Source organism: Melospiza melodia, chromosome 1, assembly GCF_035770615.1.
Source record: "Melospiza melodia melodia isolate bMelMel2 chromosome 1, bMelMel2.pri, whole genome shotgun sequence".
NCBI lineage: Eukaryota > Metazoa > Chordata > Aves > Passeriformes > Passerellidae > Melospiza > Melospiza melodia.
In genome coordinates, this window is record NC_086194.1 from 16,997,467 (window position 1) to 17,011,406 (window position 13,940).

The 13,940-nt window shown below is 45.9% G+C and overlaps 1 protein-coding gene across 1 annotated transcript; it reads left to right on the plus strand.

The window, feature by feature from the left end:
• The first annotated feature begins 659 nt into the window (after window positions 1-659).
• LOC134414590 (patched domain-containing protein 3-like) lies at window positions 660-5,969 on the plus strand. Its single transcript, XM_063149364.1, has 4 exons — window positions 660-1,391; window positions 1,618-1,739; window positions 2,198-2,343; window positions 4,327-5,969. The coding sequence occupies exons 1-4, from the start codon at window positions 660-662 to the stop codon at window positions 5,925-5,927; spliced, it is 2,601 nt and encodes an 866-aa protein (XP_063005434.1). The 3' UTR covers window positions 5,928-5,969.
• Window positions 5,970-13,940: the final 7,971 nt, after the last annotated feature.

The following is a 13,940-nucleotide window of genomic DNA, read 5'->3' on the forward strand; positions in this document are numbered from 1 at the left end:
TCTGTTAGATGTTGTGGAAGTCCCTTCCCTAGGCTTGTTCTCTGTTCATATACACAAGGATCACATTAAAACCTGTTTACTACAGGGAGTTCAAGGCACTAGATACCAAGAGGCAGACCCAAATTTACTTGAATCCCTGCTACCCACTACATGTGAGCTTTCAGGAGACAAGTGTGCATGACACAGTCTTTATTCCAGATGCTCTTTCCTCCTGCTGTACCTGACTGCGCCCCATCTCCTGTACCCTCCTCCCTGTAACAGGCCCAGCACTCATCTGACTCTCCAGTGAGTTTGTTCAGCTCACTATACACAGAAAAAGTTTTTTTTTGCGGGCCACGGTTAAACGAGGGGCCAGGGAACGGGAGCACACGGCACAGGTGCAGGCCGCGGGGGAGCGCAGAAGGAGGAGCCGGGTCTGCCCTCCTGCCTGTCCCGGGGAGCTCGACAGTCACGGCGAGGGCGGGCCCCAGCCGCGCCCACCTCCGAAAGATCCGCGTTACTTCCACGGCCCCAACGGGCAGAGGACAGCTCCGAGCTCCTCTCCCTTTTTCTCTCCTCTCCCTCTCTCCTCTCCTCCGCCGCCCGCACAGACCGCGCGGTCGGGCCCCGGCGTGGGACGCGCGAGGAGCTGCGGCCGGCAGCCCGTGCTCGCCTGGCCCATGGCGGGGCCGCGGGACCCCGCGGAGCGCTGCTCCTGCCGCAACACCAACTGCGTGGAGCGGCCGCTGCGCCGGCTCTTCGAAGGGCTGGCGAGCGGCGTGGCCGCCTGCCCCTGGCCCTTCGTGCTGGTGCCGCTGCTGCTGTCGGGCGGGCTGGGCGCCGGCTTCGTCTTCCTACCGCAGCGGCAGGAGAACGACATCGAGGGGCAGTTCACGCCTACGTGGGGGCCCGCCAAGGCCGAGCGCGACTTCGTGCGGCGGCACTTCCCCACCAACGACTCGGAGCGCTTCTCCGCCGCGCGGCTGCCCACCGAGGGCGCCTACGCCGCCCTCATCGCCGTGGCGACGAACGGGGCCTCGGTGCTGGACGCGGCGCCGTGGGCAGAGGTGCTGCGGCTGAACGCGACCGTGCACGACGCCGAGTACGAGCGGCTCTGCGTCCGCACCGACGGCGGCTGTGCCAGCCCCAACGAGCTGCTGTCGCGGTGGGGCGATGCGGGACCGCAGGACCCGAGGAGCCTCCGCTTCCCCGTCAACGACAGCGTCTTCCTGGGGACCGCGCTGGGCGGCGTGGAGACGGACGGCGGGCGGGTGCTCAGGGCGCGGGCCCTGAAGCTGCAGTATTACCTGCGGGAGGACGGCCCCGAGGCGCAGGACAGCCGGCAGTGGCTGGAGGGCTTCCTGCAGAACATCTCGTCCAAAGTGGCGGAGTTGCGCCTCGGCTCCATTCAGGTAACGCAGGGGCCGGGTACGGCCGTGCGGAGCCGCCGAGCCCGAAACGCCCGAGCAGCCCCGGCGCGGGATGGCAAGGAAAGGGACGGTGGCGGAAGAAGGCGGACGGGTTGCGAGGGCCATGGCAATGCTCCTCTGCTAACGTGGTGTTTGGCCTTACCTGTGCGTTTGTACAAAGAACAAGAAGAGGGAAAGTGCTTTATCGTTTCTTGTTGTTTTAACGCAGGTGACTTATTTTACCTCGCTGTCCAGACAACAAGAGTTTGAAGGAAATACCAAGAGTGTGATCCCCCTCTTCTCGATAACATATTTCTTGACAATAACCTTTGCAATCGTCTCTTGCCTAAGGTAAAATGTCTCTATGCTATGGCTCAATGAGCCATGATCTCTGCTCTTATTTACCTTCCTCCAGTTGGTTTCTGCTCTTGCCGAGTGAAGGCATTCTTGAAACTGCAGGCTTCCAGTGACATTTAATCATATAAGATGATTTAGCAATATTTAACAATATAAAAATGACATTTAATAATATGACATTTAATAATAGGTAAAAGGTATTTCTTTGCTTTTTCTTGTCTATCTGTGCATATTTCCTAACTGCTTAGATGGGGTTCATAGTAAATACCAGATAAATACCTGAATAAGTCTTCAGTGTAGAGATGACTAACTTGAATGCTTCCCTCCTAGAGAAATTAATCTTGTCCACTGCTGACATCTCAAAGCATCATTCATCAGGTGTTCTCTTCAGACAGGGTATTGTCTGGGAAATATATGAAACATAACTAAGGTATTCCTTGAAATATTTTCAGACTGAGCTGTATAAGAAATAATACCTGGCTTGCAAGCTGTGGAGTGCTTTCTTCTGGCTTAGCTGTATTGAGCAGCTTTGGATTGCTGCTGTTCTGTGGAGTGCCGTTTGTGGTCACTGTAGCAAATGCACCATTCCTCATTCTGGGTAAGTAGAAAAAGTGAGTGTATTCAGATACAAAGACCAGAGTGAAGTTAAAACAACCTAATGGTGTCAGTCTTTTATGATGTGAATGTCAGATAATACAACATTTTCTCCTGAAGTGAGTGTAGGAGATACCCAGAGGTGCAGCCCCCTCAAAGCACCTCCGGAGGTGGGCAAGCCCCTCAGGTCAGCTCTGTGTGCCACAGTGGGACTGGAGATGGGTTCTGGTGCTGCAAGGGCAGCTTTCCCCAAAAGACAAGGCCTGATCTGGATCCCCTGCTGCAGCAGGAAGACTGTAAGTGGGAGAGTGGTAAGATTAGGACTTCTGGCATTGTTCTAGTGTCCCTGGAAGTGTAGCCAGGATGATTGATCCTCTGCAGTATAACATCTATGTACAAAGCAGTCTCAGTCAACTGCACAACTGAAATGATGCACCATTTATGCAAGCAGCTCCCCCCAAAAACCCAAGGAAGATGGTATCATTGCATCCTTGTTCCACAGACTGCTTAACAGCCAGTGCTGAACTTTCCAAGTACTGATAGTGTTGCTGCAATTAGATATTGTTTCCAACTATATAATGTTGCTGCAAACAAATTACTGCTTTTAAAATCCTTACTGGTCTCCTGTATCATACATTCATCTGATGTTTTCTTGGGCTTGGTCTCATGCTGAGGAAAACACATGGAGCTCCCAGGTTGACGGAGGCTGTGCATCATCCAAAGATGTCCAATGCAAATGCTCCTTTGAGCAGGCATTGTTTCTTTGTTTCTTGCATAATTCTAATGCATTTTTTCATCTGCTTTTGCTTGCTCATCAATTGCAGTGGCTCTGATTACCAAAAAGCCCCTTTTGTATACCTGGGAAAGGGCTTAAGTCAGTCTCTTCAGATCTTCAGATATAACACACAGACTTTTGTCTTCCTTGTGTTAAAGCAAACAAATTCTCAGTACAGCAGAGGATTTGCTTTGAGGGCTGCTTGCTTTCCGAAGCAGCCTGGCTCCACTACCACCAGTAGTACCTTTTGATGTGCTGCTTAATTCATCTTTGCATGTTTACTGGCAATTGCCTGTTCAGGGAGCAGGTAATGATTTCATCTCATCTTCTGTGCTCAGCTAAATCTCACTCCGCTATTCACACAGCCTTGCTTTCCCTTCTGTGTGATTAATATTCAGTGAATAGAAGAGCCCTTGACAACATGGCAAAATACTGAAAGGTGTGAGTTAATAATCTTGAGAGTTAGCAGAGGTGAGAGAAGCCCATTGGCTCTTCATTTTTGAACTTCAGCTCATTTGCATCTTAGGAAAAACCCAAACCCAGGATCCAGTCTTCCTGGCAGGTTTTTCCCAGGGACCTGTCAGGTAATATTTGTGAGCACATCAGTATAGAGGTGAACCAAAATGAGTAATTCACTAAATAATGAATAAGTGCTGGAAAATAAACTGGAGAGAAGTGGAAGGCAAAGAGCATAAAAAAAGTAAGCCACTGGAAAACTGGAATCACTCTTCTCCCACGTGGTAGCAACTGCTCTTCCTGCCTTCTGAAGGCAGAACAAGACATTATTGCTTTAAGTTGCTGCAGTGCTGAAGAAGAGATTCCAGAGATAATGGGGGATGCTTCCAGTGGTAAGAATAGTTGAACATCAGAATATGTGATGCTTTGAAATCTCTGTCCCTGCATCATGGACATCAGCTACAAGACGCTTGTCAGAGATGCAGTAGGTGTGCTCAGTCCTTCAGCAGAGTTGCTGAGGGATCAACAGCCCATCAGGTCACCAGGAGGTGCTGAAAGGTAATACATTCAGCCACACACAAAGGATCTGTTTTCCAGATTCTCTTGTAACTTGCATCAGTGCTCAAGCAGTGTTAGTCACCCAACTTCCTTTTCCAGATTTTATGCAGAATGAAATGTGATTAATGTTGTAGTTTGGTTGGGTGTTGGTGGAAGCTGCCGCTTGCAGTGCAGCGTTAACAGTCTCTCCTCTTGCAGGGGTTGGCGTTGATGACATGTTCATCATGATTGCTTCCTGGGAACAAAGTTTAAGGAAAAAAGAGAAATCCAATGTTAAATCTCTGCTGGCTGAGACTTATTCAGAGGCAGCACTTTCTGTGACCATCACCACTCTGACGGATGTTTTGGCCTTCTTCATTGGCACCTGGACTGCTTTTCCGTCCGTGAGGTCTTTCTGCCTCTATACAGGGACAGCTTTTATCTTCTGCTATGTATATACCTTGACCTTCTTTGGGGCAGTTCTGGTATTAAATCACAAAAGGGAGCAAGGGAACCGGCACTGGCTGACTTGTATGCGTGTGGATGTAGGTAAAGATCAGGCTGAGAACTCCTGCTTGTACAATGCTTGCTGTATCGGCAGCTGTTCTAGGCAGCCATCTGAGCCAGAAGGTGACCATCCAATGAACGTGTTCTTTAAGAAGTATTATGGCCCTTTTGTTACAAATAAATGGAGCAAGGTGCTCATGGTGTTGCTCTACGGAGCATATTTGGCCAGCAGCATTTATGGGTGTACTCAGATCAGGGAAGGCATCGATCTCCGAAATCTGGCAAATGATGCCTCCTATGTTATTCCATACTATGATGATGATGACAAATACTTCTCCACATATGGACCCAGGGTCATGGTTGCCATTACTGAGAGTGTAGATTATTGGAACGAGTCGGTGCGTCTTGGTATTGAGAGCTGTGCACAGAATTTAGAGAACATTTCCTATGTAGATAAGAACCTCACAGAGTCGTGGCTGAGAGTATACACAGAACTTGGCAAAAGGGGTTTGATAAATATAAACAGTAAAACTGACTTCTTAAATAACTTAAATGTACTGTTCAGAGCTCATCCCAGTTTTGAGTGGGACATAAACAAGACTCAGGATGAAATAGAGGCTTCACGTTTCTTCATCCAGACAGTGAACGTGACATCAGCCGTGGATGAGAAGAACCTCCTCAATGAGTTAAGAGAGGCAGCCAAGCAGTGCAGCATTCCACTGAAGGTGTATCACCCAGCCTTCATCTACTACGACCAGTACCTGGTAATAGTGCAGAACACTGTTCAGAACGTTGTGGTTGCTGCCGGGGCCATGCTCGTTGTGTCCCTCGTGCTCATTCCCAACCCGTTGTGCTGCTTGTGGGTGACCTTTGCTATAGCCTCTGTTATAGTTGGCGTTGCTGGTTTCATGACGTTCTGGAACGTCAACCTCGATTCCATATCCATGATCAACCTGGTCATTTGCATTGGGTTTTCAGTAGATTTTTCTGCTCATATTTCCTATGCCTTTGTTACGAGTGGAGAGTCATCGGCCAATAAAAGGGCAATTGAAGCTCTGTCCCTGCTGGGTTACCCAGTTCTACAAGGTGCAGTTTCTACAATACTGGGTGTAGTTGTCCTGGCTGCAGCGAGCACCTACATCTTTAGGACATTCTTCAAGATCATGTTCCTTGTTATTTTGTTTGGGGCTCTTCATGGTCTTGTTTTTATTCCAGTGTTTTTAACATTTTTTGGAAACTTTGGCAGTTCACCTCACAATACCATGTCTATAAGTTTAGAGAATAGGTTTAGAAATGATAAGGACTGTCCATGAATTATTTAAATATAAGATTTTATATATTTACTATGTGGAGGCTCAAATGCAGTGACTGTCAGGAAATATAAGACATAAAAAGTAGAGGAATAAATACATGAGATCAACAAAGACTTCAGAAAAGCCAGGTAAGAAAAATAGCAACAAACCGCACAAAATGGATTTGCATTTTTTTCCCTTTGTGTACATTCAACTACCACCTTAATATTGCTAATTATCTGCTAATTACTATAGGACATTAAATAAAACGATGCAGACACGCAGCTCTCCAAGGTAAAAAAGCGCTCTAATTTCTGACTCCAACATTTATAGATTTCCAAAAGTGACAATGGATTGGAGAGTAACACTGCCACCTTTCCAATGACACTGGACAAACCAATAGTCCATCAAATTTCTCCTCCTCCATAAAAGAATATAAAACAATAACTTATTTACGTAAAGTGCATGAGTGAGTTCATTACAAGAATGTAAACATCAGAAGGCTTAGAAAAACTTGAAACAGGGCAACCGTTACCATTTTTGTGTGACTTTTTAACTGAATGTATTAAAATTATTACAAACACTGACCACTTCATCAGGTGAATGGAATCTGTTACATGTTTGCAGGACACAGTCATAGCAGGAAAGAGTAACTGTCATTGGACTGGATTTCCTCCTTGTTTGCCTTGATGCTGTAACTCATCCCAGCACTGAGCTGGAAGACAGTTTTTTGCCCAAGAGGCTCAAATCTTGTTGTTTTACAGCAAAATTATAAGAGGTCAGAACTGTCTCAGACTGCAGTAACTCATAAGCCTTCAGGAGACAAAATGTGCTTAGGTTCCTAATGCAGCACAAAAAACCCTTGGGGAAGACTCACCCCAAGCTGACTCCCATTTACTATTCAAAGCCTTTTCTTGGTGTCCCGTTTTCTAGCTAAGACTGAACATCTGGTACCCTTAAGAAGTTTGTGTATAGCTTCTGTTGGCTGCAGTTTGCAAAGTTTATTGAACTTTTGTGGATCTCCTGAGTAATCACTTGGGAGATGTTCCATGGTATGACAGGGCAGGGATTCGCTAGAGACAATCACAGCCTGATTTGGGACAAAGTGAAAAAGAAACCCTGAAATCTGTTTATGCAGATCAGTCCAAAAACTGTAAACCCATAAATTCAATTATGTTCATCAGTGACAACCCATCCTGTGATGCATCAATCAAGCAGAGGAGCTTTCACTGAGTAGTAGCTAAGAATATATGAGGTGATCTTCTAACCTATGGGGACAAGGCAGTAGGTGAAAATCAATTCATAATTTGTTGCCAATATCATGATAGACCCATTGGAAATAAAATAAGTGATGGTAACCAGTGTTTGTAATTCTGGAAAAATTGGTGTAGAGCTTATTAAATCATTCAGTCCAAATCTGCTGCTGTGGTGGGTTTCTTCTGAGAGTCTGAGCAAGTGTGGCAAAGCCAGGGACTGCCTCTGTTCCCTGTGGATATCTAGTCAGTTTCATGAGACCCAGTGAACAGGGCAGGATCCTTCTCATTCCTAGAGTCATAGAATAGTTTGAGTTGGAAGGGATATTTGTGTTGATTTGGCACAGCCTTGTCTTTTGGTAGCAGGGGAGGGCCACAGAAGTGGCTTCTGTGAGAACCTGCTAGAAGCTTCCACCATGTCTAACAGAGCCAATCTCTGATGGCTCTGAAGATGGACATGCTGCTAGCCCAATTAGAGAGGTTGGTATTGCCTCTGTGATGACATATTTAAGAAAATCAAAGCAGCGCATGTGTAGCTTTCTTCCGAGGTGGCATAGCACCGCCACCAGGGCCATCCTGGCAGCATGAGGTGATGTGCCGCAGCTGCCGCCATCTTGGCATGGCCCACAGAAAGCTTTGCCTGCCTGGCCACTCCTAGAGAGCCGTGCCAAAGACACATCTTCTCCTTCCCTGCCCCACATGAAGAGAGGCATTAAATAGCACCAGCGTCGCAGCAGCCATCATTGCCCCCTCAGTGGTGGCAGGGCCACGTGGCTGGCGGCAAAAGTATGGCGAGCAACTCCTGGCAAGGAACCTAGACAAGATCGACCTCTCGGCGCTGTGGGATCCTGCAGGAATCTTTTAAGTGGAGGAAACTTTTGGAAGTGGTACCTACAGGCAACAGCTTTTCTTCTAGTCAGAGAAGAGGAGGAGGTGAGGACACCTGAGGGGAAACAACATGGCGGCACCAAGATCAGTGGAAAAAGGGGAGGAGATGCTCCAAATGCTGGAGCCGAGATTCCTCTGCAAGCCATGGTGAGGACCATGGTGAAGCAGGCTGTCCCCCTGCAGACCATGAGGTGTCGCAGTTCTTTTGAGGGTCCCCAGGGGGCCCCTTAAGCTGTATGTTCGCTGGTAGCAGCAGACAGGCAAGGAGTCTCCACGCAGCTTCTGAGGGTGCTAATTAGATGAGGGTTTATTGGGGGTCCCACCCCCGGGAGCAGCATGGTTTCTGAGGGAGAAGGGGGAAAAGGGGGAGGAGTGGGAGGGCCTAGGGAGCAAAGGGCCAAGAGAACATCTAATCTCCCCCATGCAGCTTAACAGGGAGATTCAAAGTGGGCGCAGAATAAGACTTGGGCCAATGAGATTACAGATACATCATACTTCAAGGGAGGATCACAGGCTTGGAACACACCGTACATTTTCGAAGGGTGAGACAGAGGAAATCATTTAACTAAAATGTAAACACCACAATGAGGTCCGCGGGGGATGCAGAGATCTGCTTGCAGCCCATGGCAGAAGTAGTAATACTGGAGTGGGTGGGTACTGGAGAAAGGTGTGATCAAGTGGGAGACTCAAATGGAGAGAGAGTGCCCCTGCTTCCAGAGATCAAGAAAGAGGACCCTTGCTTCCAAACTAGAGCAGCCTATCCTTAGAGGGCTCCATTCCGTGGACAAGTGACCCACACCACAGCAGTTTTGGAAAAACCAGTGGGAAAGACTTACCTTGCAGCAGTTTTGGCAGGACTGCTGCTCCAGAGATTGGAGCCACACTGGAGGAGTTAACAGAGAACTGTCTCCTGTGAGAGAGACCCAATGGCATAGTTGAAGAAAGACTCTTTCCCTGAGCAGATCTTGGGTGATGAACTGACAAAACCCCCCCCACTCAATCTCCCTGCACTGTCAGTGGGAAGCAGGGAGGGGCTGGGGGAAAAAGAGGTGTTTTAAAGGCTTATTTTACTTCTCATTGTTCTCTTCTGACTCTGTTAATAATAAATTCACTTTATACCTTTAAATTTTAGCCTGTTTGGCCCTTTTAGAGTGTTTTCTCCCAGTCCTCATCTCAACTTGTTAGCAAGCAAGACATGGTTATGGGTGTGACAGAGACTGGACTGAGGACAAGGACTGCCTCTGCTGTGTTCCAAAACCACTAAGAAACCACATTATGATGCCTTGGTGATCTGGGTGTGCCCCATGTAAAAACAGTTTCTCTTTTAAAGGTAAAATACAAACATTCATAATATTTAGTGTTATATAGTTAAAGTGGAAAATATATTAAGCTTATAACTGCCTATTACCTTAATTACACAGGCTTTATAAGGAAGACACATAAATAAAACAGCTCCTGAAAACATATTGACTTATGTTTCCTTATTATATGGAAATATTGAGCACAATAAACTACTACTGATTAATGATGAAAGCTGTATAAACAGTTCAGAGTCAAAGTAAATGGTACTTCTTTACAACCTAGTTCATAAAAAATTAATCTACCTAATCTTTGCCAACTGCATATTCATCTGCTGTTGAGAGTTTTTTGCAATTGCAGGGCTCTTGCTAGACAATGGCCATATTCAGCTGATGCACAATCCAGCCTGCTTGTACTAATGGACAATGGAAACGTTCACAAACAATGAATAATGGACATATTCAGAAATAGGGTCAGTATATCCTTGAAAGAGATACAAGAAGAAGAGTAATCAGGACTCAGCAAGTTTGTCAGCAAGCTTGGGAAAGTAAGAAAAAAGTGAGTCATGGGTGGGCCAGATGACCACAGCAAGACACGTGAAAAATTAGGTGATCCAATCAGCATTCTAATTTAGGAGCATGAACAGCTAGGATTAACCAATCTTGTATTAGCTAGAGACGCGTGGACAGTAGAGATTTATTATAAATATAGTCTTTTTTGTGATAAAAAATTTGGCTTCACTGGATCATATTGGTTATAGTGTGATGTCCCTGAACCTCCACACCCCATAATCCACATAATCTAAAAAAAAAACAGCAAAAAAGCCAAAGGAAAATCAAAAATACCCCTTAGAACCTCCAAAATCACTGAGAATATTCCGTTCACAGACAGATATCATATTGCTCCAGGTGACTGCATGAAGAACACAAGACAGACTTGACCCACTGTGTCCCTAAGGGAGAATTACCTCACTTGCCCCTCAGCAGGGCACTCCCCACCAGGGTTATGCTCCCTTGCATGACAAGAACTATCTCTGAGGGCAATCACAAAAGTGAGAAAGGCAGGTAATTACACCTGTTCAGGGAGACTTTGGGATGGGAATGGCAATATACTGCTGTAAACACATTCTCCACAGAGCTGGCCTGCCTACGTGACGGCCTGTTGAGGTTCTGTTCCATGCCAACTCTCCTCCCTAGTCAGGTAGAAAGAGTTTGTTGCTTTTCAGTTTACTGGGTTTGTTTTAAACTCATCCCATTCACAATAATGCATGAGACAGCAAAGGGATTTTAAATAGTTCCTGGCAATTTGCCTCTCCCTGAAATCTTGCTTTTATCATCCTGTAACCTTAGAATGACCCAGAAGAATCTGGGAAGACAAATTTTTGTTTTACTAGTAGAATATTCTTTAGAAGACATTATTCTTCTAAACAGATTTTATGGAAGTTCTGGCGTGTGAACTGTGAGGGGGGAGTCTGCTGCAGATTCAAATAAATCTGCACACATAAATTGAAGCCTCTTTACCTAAAACTGCCCACGCACTCTAGATGGTCTAAGGATCCACTTACATGAGAGATGATTGTCTAAGTGTCTTTAACAGTTAACGGAGGTCTGCTCAACAAAGGCAATGGAGCACTGTGTTGGTGCATTCCCCTCTCTTTCTCAGGCTGCACTGCCAGCTGAAAAATACTCATTAGGCCTCAGCCTTGATGAACAGCACCTGGGCTCAGCTCCTCTTGAGCTTATCAGAAACACTGTCTGTTCCTAGGCACTACTGCTGTCTAACTAGCTCCAGGGTTTTTCATGAGAAGCCTTGGAAACTATTTTCCTTGCCTCCATAGCATCCTATCCCTGTTCTCACACTTTCAGAGAAAGTCTGCTGACCTGTAGTGTGGCCAGGCTGGAACACTGCTATGAACAAAGCCCCACTCTTGCAGCCCCATAAACAGTGGTCCAAAATGAGGCTTGGAGCAGCAGTGGGCTGTGACCAGTGGCCTCCATCTGAGTGGGCCCTCTCAGAGCCTGCCAACTCTGAACTTTGCTGTACTTGGAGGATGACTGAATGATTTAATGAATCCTGGGCCAAAAGCCCCACTCCTCAAGGCTCAACCCTTCACACACTGAGGAGGTGCAAAAGCATCCAAAGGGGGGATTTTTCACAGCTACCTTGCACTGACCTTTATGTCTGTGGGCATACACACGTACACACATGCTATAGCAAATCTGGGAGAAATGCTGCTCTCTCAGATATTTAAGTACCTTAGATATCTAAGTAAGTTAGGCCTGCAAGTAAGATTAAGTTATAAACTGAGTTAAATGCTTTTAAGTGTTGTTCCTTTGCTAAATTGTTACAGTTAAGTTATAAGTTACATTTAAGATATAAGCTAAATTTAAGTACTGTTACATTTGAGTGCTGCTAATCTTTTATGTTGTATTCTTTTCTATCCTTTGTCACATGCAACTAAATACACACATTCAAACACACATAGATAGCTCTCAGGTCATTTCTGTTTTGATTTACTATATTTTGTTCCTTTTTTTTTTTCCTCAGTGTGTCTTAACTGTTCTGTAAGTAGTACAGTAAACCTTGTCAACAAACTTTGTTGTGCTGTTGCCTAATGTTAAACCTGGTTTTTCAGTGATACCCTTGCCAGTGATTTCTTCAGTGATCTTACTCATTCATACCTGAAGAGAGCTGGCTGTTGGACCAATGCCACTGCAGTAGTGCAGGGATCTCCTGTGGTCAGTGGAAACAAGGCACCCTGGAGATGGGGCACGATGGGCAGAGGGCTTCCTGCTGCACTTGGCCCTTCCCAGCTGCACAGCTCAGGGGTGTCAGCCTCGGGAAGTGCTCACAGGCAGGAGGCACCACTGCTGAGAAATGGCTCTGGGACTGGGAGCTCCCCACTGAAAAGAATGGAGAAGCTTGCTGTAAGCAAAACCCACTTCCTTGTCCCCACCCTTTCACAGAAATGCCCCAAATACAAATATACAGCTCACAGCTCATTGCACTGACACAGGGAAGTGATACTCCCACTGCTTTCAGCTTTGCTGAATGTTATGTGAACACTGTAAAAACTGCAGGGGGAAATAAAATTTTCAAGAGACAAATGTAAGTGATGCTACAATAAGTGGCAGTAGTTGAAATGTTCACATTTCTTCTCTGTTCCATAAAAGCAATTTTATTAGTTTCATTTTAATGCATGGAGCTTATGGTGCTTTTTCTGGGGTAGAGTAAATTTCTTCACAGTAGCTGGGATGGGGCTGTGTTTTGGATTTGTGCTGGAAACTGTTGAAAAGTGAGGGACATTTTAGCTATGGCTGAGCAGTGCTTACACAGTGTCAAGGCCTTTTCTGCTCCTCACCCCACCAGGAGGGAGGCTGGGGGTGCACAAGGAGTTGAGAGGGGACACAACCAGGACAGCCAACTGTAACCAGCCCATAGGAAATCCCAGATCATATGCTCAGTATACAAAGCTGGGGGAAGAAGAAGGAAGGAAGGAAAAGGTGATGACGTTTGTCTTCCCAAGTCACTGTTACACATGTGATAGAGCCCTGCTGTCCTGGAGATGGCTGAACACCTGCCTGCAATGGGAAGCAGTGAATTCATTCCTTATTCTGCTATGCTTCTGCATGCAGCTTTTTCCTTTAACTGTTAAAATGTCTTTATCTCAACCCATAAGTTTTCTGACTTTTATTCTTCCAATTCACTCCCTCATCCCCTAGAGAGTGAGTGGCTGTGCAAGTCTTAGTTGCCAGCTGGGATTAAACCATGACAGATGTTCTGCACCTGACCTTTCTCTTTATTTGACAAATGTAGTAATGATATTTAAGTTCAGAAAAATGCCAGGTTTACTCAGTGTTTGTGTTTTTGCCCCTATGTCCTCTGAGTAGCCCAGACCTGGCAATGAAAGACCCTTTGACAGTCCCATGTTCAAAACTTCTCAGCAGCAGAAATATACAGACAGGCAATGGAATTCTTGGGATCATAATGGGTACTGCAGAAAAGGCACTGGGACACTCAGAGAAATGATTCAGGTAAAGAGCAAATGATGCACAGAGGGGCTGCCAGTCTGTTGTACATCCCAGATCAAACAGGTTTGTGATATCCAGTGTGAGTGTGCCAAGTGTCTACATATCACTTAACCTCTCTGAGGACGTGTTTCTACAAACACCTGGAGTTTTATCGTATTTCTGTGCTACTGCTTGCCTAAAAATAAGGCAGCATCAAGTTTTTTGTGTATTGCTCAGTAGCCTCCTCTGAAGAAGCAGCAATCCCAGGCAGTGTTGAATCCACTTCTGTTGGTTTAAGTTCAATACTATTTTACCTTGGTTTCTAGTAATCAAGCTGTGAAGCACAACTGGGACATCTAAAAGATAAGAACAAACATTTCTTCTTTTGCATGCTTGTTCTGGTTTCAGCTGAGATGGTTAATTTTCTTCTTACTAACTAGTACAGTGCTGTGTTTTGGATGTAGTGTGAGAACAATGTTTATAACAAACTGATGGTTTCTTTGTTGCTTCTAGTTCTTACTCTAAATCAAGGAGTTTTCAATTTTCTATGTTCTGCCAGTGAGCAGGTGCACAAGAAGCTGGGA

Bases quoted from the DNA above. Each gene is read 5' to 3' on its own strand.
- LOC134414590 (XM_063149364.1), top strand. From the start codon at position 660: ATGGCGGGGCCGCGGGACCCCGCGGAGCGCTGCTCCTGCCGCAACACC. The intron at 1,392-1,617 runs GTAACGCAGGGG...GTTTTAACGCAG, and splicing joins TGCGCCTCGGCTCCATTCAG to GTGACTTATTTTACCTCGCT. The intron at 1,740-2,197 runs GTAAAATGTCTC...AAATATTTTCAG, and splicing joins GCAATCGTCTCTTGCCTAAG to ACTGAGCTGTATAAGAAATA.